At 36.8% G+C, this 5,610-nt stretch overlaps 1 protein-coding gene across 1 annotated transcript in view; it reads left to right on the forward strand.

The window, feature by feature from the left end:
* Positions 1-5,610, forward strand: part of OSBPL11 (oxysterol binding protein like 11) — a 104,656-nt gene that overhangs the window by 69,601 nt on the left and 29,445 nt on the right. The window contains exon 8 of the mRNA XM_003795101.3: positions 891-1,389. Within this exon, the coding sequence (XP_003795149.1) occupies positions 891-1,389 (499 nt within the window). The remainder of the gene's footprint in view (positions 1-890; positions 1,390-5,610) is intronic.

A 5,610-nucleotide genomic window follows, 5' to 3' on the forward strand; every position in this document is an offset into this window, starting at 1 on the left:
TTTTTTTTTTTTTTTTGGCTGTAGCTGCCATTGTTGTTTGGCAAGCCCAAGCTGGGTTCAAATTCACCAACTCCAGTTTATGTGGCTGGCGCCCTAGCCATTTGAGCTACAGGTGCCAAGCCCAGAACCATCTTTTAAAAGGACTATAATAGTGAAATGTCATTACGTGAGATTTCCACATTTAAGTGATGTAGAACCATAGCTTAAAATGTAAGTTGTTGTAATTATTTTTTAACATTTTCCTTATTCATGTTATTTATTTCCTAAGGCTAGGTTCCTGGATAAAAGTACTAGGCTGATGGGTATGAATACCTTAAGGGTCTTGAAAAATATTCCAAGTTTGTTTTCTCAAACAGTTGAACTATTTTGCAATGTCTGTCCAACTCTGCTTTAAAATATTTAATCTTCCTTACACTTAACTAATTTTAGCTATCAAAAGTTCTCTTTTAGGAAATAGTTGCCTTGTGCTTAAAATTAAATGTGTGTTACAGCTTTTCCTTTGGTCTGTGATCTCTTTATTCTCAGAAAAGTCTCATATCTTGATCAATCATCTACAATTTATTTTAAAGTTAGGAAAGGAGGCTAGGCATGACTAACATTCACTTTGACTTTTAACCTGATGATACTTTTTTATCTAGTCTAGAAGTTTGAGGATTTTTTTTTTAATTCCTTCTACCTGACCATCTTGAATTTGTATTTCATCTTAACTATTTGGGCAGGCTTTCATTTCCCTTTAAGCATGCTTATTTTTTAATGAGACCAAATACTTTTTTCTTTGTAACTATGTTTTTAATACCCATCTAGAATGAAATGTTTTTAGAGAGATAAGAACAGTTGTTACAGATAAATTTTCCCTCTTCGGTTGATTGTTGTTGTTGTTATTGTTTTAGGTGGTGCTTCCTACATTTATCCTAGAGAAGCGTTCCTTGCTGGAAATGTATGCAGACTTCATGTCTCATCCAGACCTATTTATAGCCATCACTAATGGAGCTACAGCTGAGGACAGAATGATTCGCTTTGTTGAGTACTACCTTACCTCATTTCATGAAGGCCGTAAGGGAGCCATTGCTAAGAAACCATACAATCCTATCATTGGAGAAACATTTCACTGTTCCTGGAGGATGCCGAAAAGTGAGGTAGCATCCAGTGTTATTAGCAGCTCTTCCACCCAGGCAGTCACAAATCATGCTCCTCAATCAGAGGAGTCTTTGAGCCAGGTGGGATCGGACTGTTACACAGTCAGATTTGTTGCTGAGCAGGTTTCCCATCATCCTCCAGTCTCAGGATTTTATGCAGAATGTGCAGAAAGGAAGATGTGTGTAAATGCACACGTCTGGACTAAGAGCAAGTTCTTAGGCATGTCGATAGGCGTGACAATGGTTGGAGAAGGTAAGTAGAAAAATTGTTCTCCAATTTTTAATATCAAACTACAATCTTGAATTTTGGAAACTTAGACAAATAATAAGTTCAAGGTGTTATGAATATACTTTTTTGTTCCAATTCCCAGTATATTCCAGCATGCTTTTTGGGAGTGGAAGAGTATATCTGTGGACTTATGTAAATTCTCTTTTTAAATTATTTTTTCTGATCTTAAATATTTATTGTTGAAAATTTTTAAAATCAGAAAAGTATAAAGAAGAATATAAAAGCATCTCTAATCATTTCATCCAGAGATAGGTGATTTTAGTATTTTGCGTCTTTTCTGTGTATGTTCATACATATAGGCTTATAAAATTAGGATTAATTATTATACATGTATGTAGATAATTTTGTGTTGTATTTTAACTAAATATATTCATTTTCTCATGTTATTGATAAACTATTTTAATGATTGCATAATATTCTGTGAAATACATTTGCTATCTTTTATTTAAGATAAAATATTGGACATTGAGGTTGTTTGCAAATTTGTATTATAAAAATCATAAGACATATCTTGTGGGTAAATCTTTATCTATATCTCTTATATTTTCTTAGGAGCTATTCATAGAATATTTTAAATATATACTGTAAAACTTTAATTCTACTTCATCAGAAGGTTATAAAGAATAATTTGAAGAAATATAGTATTTTTTGCCAAGAATACAAAACAAAAACCAAAACCTCCACAGCAGTCATTGAAGAGCTAATGAAACTACAATAACAGAAAACCTAGTATTTTAATAATAAAGGAAGACTCTGTGCAAAGGATAATTTGTTTTAAATTTAAACTTATAATCTAAGTGTGGCATCATAATCAAACCTGTTATGCCAATAGTTTGAGATTGTTTATTGTAGCTGTGAAGAAAGTATTTTATTCCCTTTTTCAGTTTTTCCCATTTTTAAGTTTTGTTGTGGTATGTCTTACTAATTTCCAAATTGTATTTCTAGCTAATTCAAATTTTCATAACATTAGAAAGTACACGTTATTAGTTTTAAAAAAAGTTTGTCATCTTCAGTGATAAGCTTTATAAGATTAGCCTTAGGCTCTTTATAGATTAATAGATGAAAAAAACTTGAAATCTAGAGGTAATGGGACATGTCTGGGGTCATAAATACTAAGGCATAACCAGATTTAGAACCTTATTCTTTGCTACTCTCTCCCCAAGGACAATTACTCTTCTCAGTTCATATATCAGAAAGACTCTGTAGCCTCTCATACTCCAAAAAAGGGAATAAGTCAAGAAATAAGGAAAAGCTTTAATATCTTAGCTAAGCTTCAGTCATAAAAGAGACATATTATAGTTAATTTTTAATTAAATGCTATTAATATATTCATGAGATTGCCTTTTGGAAATTAAATTGCTATTGGTACCCTCAACAGAAAGTTTTAACAAATAAAATCAGGGAATGGGATTTATGACAATTCAATTTTGTTCCTATTAACCATGTTTTCTAGTTTCTAATATTAAGACATTTTCCCTTTCTAATAGTAAGGGGAAATTCTGTTCAATTATTAGATTAAGTGAGATTTTAGAATTCTGTGAGTCTCAGTTATCCTAACTAGTCTGTCATCATACATATTCAAAACTGGTTCTGTTTTTCTTTGGATTTTAAATTTCATTTCATAGAAATTAAAGGTTGCTGGACATGGTGGCTCATGCCGATAATCCTAGCACTCTGGGAGGCCGAGGCAGGTAGATTGCTTGAGCTCATAGATTAAAGACCAGCCTGAGCAAGAGCGAGACCTCGTCTCTAAAAATAACAGGGCAAGCTTGGTGCTTGTAGCTCAGTGGCTAGGGCGCCAGCCACGTACACCGGGGATGGTGAGTTCGAACCTGGCCCAGGCCTGCCAAACAGGAATGACAACTATAACAAAAAAAATAGCTGGGCATTGTGGCAGGTGCCTGTAGTTCTAGCTACTTGGGAGGCTGAGGCAAGAGAATTGCTTAAGCCCAAGAGTTGGAGGTTGCTGTGAGCTGTGATGCCATAGCCCTCTACCCAGGATGACAGCTTGAGACTCTGTCTCAAAAAAAAAAAAAAAAAAAGAAATTAAAGGTCATAAGCCCAGTTTATGAGATCACATATTTTGGCTGGTCGTGGTGGCTGACACCTATAATCCAGAGCTTTGGGAGGCCAAGGCAGGGTGATTGTTTGAATCCGGGAATTAAAGACCAGCCTAGGCAACATAGTCAGACCTCATTTATTACCCCCCCCCCAAAAAAAAAGACTAGGAGGTTTAGGCAGGAGAATGTTGAGCCTAGGAATTAGAGGCTGCAATGAGCTATAATGACACCATTGAACTCCAGCCTGGACAACAGAGTGACCCCCTGTCTCTAAGGAAAAAGAAAAAACACATATTTTTACAAAAGTAAGACAAATACAGTTTCTTTTTTAACTTAAAATCAATTTGGAATTATTATTAATAATTAAATTAAATATTAAATATTTAATAAATTAAATATTATTATTAAAATATATCCAAATGGCTCGGTGGCCTAGCACAGTGGTTACAGTGCCAGCCACATACACTGAGGCTGGCCAGTTTGAACCCAGCCCAGGCCAGCTAAACAGCAATGACAACTGCAACAAAAAATAACCAGGCGTTGTGGTGGGTGCCTATAGTCCCAGCTACTCAGGAGGCTGCGGCAAGAGAATTGCTTAAGCCCAAAAGTTTGAGGTTGCTGTGAGCTGTGATGCTGTGACTCTGTGAGACTCTGTCTCAAAGAAAAAAAAAACACAACTAAGTATATTGTCTGTCCTCTGACAGTAGTCAATATGTTATAATCAGAACCATGTCTCTTATGAAATGGCTCAGTAATTTTTTCCGGACCCTTTTGTGAATCCAGATGCTCAGTAGTTCTTGGCTTGTTTTTGCCCTTCTTAAAGACTATTAAGGGCAATGTAAAAAAAAAGTTGATGTTGCTTTGTGTAGACTAGTTAGAATCTCATTTTGTCTAGTTGTTTATCCTAAAAATTAACTGTATTAAAATATATTTATCCTAGCTTTTGTTCATATTTGTGAACATTAAGAACAGAGTACTTGGGCCGGGAGAACAGAGTGCGGTGCCTCACACCTATAATTCTAGTACTCTGGGAGGCTGAGGCAGGTGGATTGCCTGAATTCAGGATTCAAGATCTCCCTAAGCAAGAGGGACCCTCTGTCTCTATTAAATATAGAAAAACTGAGACAAGAGGATCTCTTGAGCCCAAGAGCTTGAGGTTGCTGTGAGCTACGATGCCACGACACTCTCCTCAGGACACCAGAGTGAGAGTACTTAATGAGTATTTATTTATTTATTTATTTGAGACAGAACATCAAGCTGTCGCCCTGGGTAGAGTACTGTGGCATCACAGCTCACAGCAACCTCTAACTCCTGGGCTTAAGCGAGTCTCCTGCCACCGCCTCCCAAGTAGCTGTGACCACAGGCGCCCGCCACAATGCCTGGCTATTTTTTGGTTGCAGCCGTCATTGTTGTTTGGCAGGCCCGGGCCGGATTCGAACCTGCCACCTTGGGTGTACGTGGCTGACGCCTTAGCCACTTGAGCCACAGGCACCAAGCCAATGAGCATTTATTAAGAGAGTGAGGCCATAGGATTTCAGACTGGTAGTACATTGTTAGTTCAGTATTTGGTCTGATGGTAACACAAATGATGAGCATAGAAGGTTATAATACAGTTCAGGTAGCTTTAGCGTCTCTTAATTACCTACTATAGAGCAATTATTTATTAATGTAACTCCCTTTTTACATTTGCCTTTAAACCATCTTTAATATAACACCACTTAAGATGCAGTAAACTCCATTGGAATATTTGTTTGAAAACCACCACTATGGTTGGACACAGTGGCTCATGTCTGTAACCCTACCACTCTGAGAGGCTGAGGCAGATGGATTGCTTGAGCTCAGGAGTTTGAGGCTAGCCTGAGCAAGAGGAAGATCCCATCTCCTCTGGCTATTTTTTTTCGGTTGGAGTTGTCATTTTTATTTGGCAGGCTGGGGCTGGATTCAAACCCGCCAGCTCTGGTGTATGTGGTTGGCACCCTAGCCACTGAGCTACAGGCACCAAGCCAAAATTACTTTCTCTTAATTGGAGATCTATTCACTATCATATTGTATGAGGTTAATGAGTATGACTTTATAACCTTAAATATCTAGTTATTCCCAAACTGCTGAAGAAGTTGTTAGTACT

The sequence above is a fragment of the Otolemur garnettii genome, unplaced genomic scaffold, assembly GCF_000181295.1.
Source record: "Otolemur garnettii isolate 467f Iridium unplaced genomic scaffold, OtoGar3 scaffold00089, whole genome shotgun sequence".
In the NCBI taxonomy this organism is placed as follows: Eukaryota; Metazoa; Chordata; class Mammalia; order Primates; family Galagidae; genus Otolemur; species Otolemur garnettii.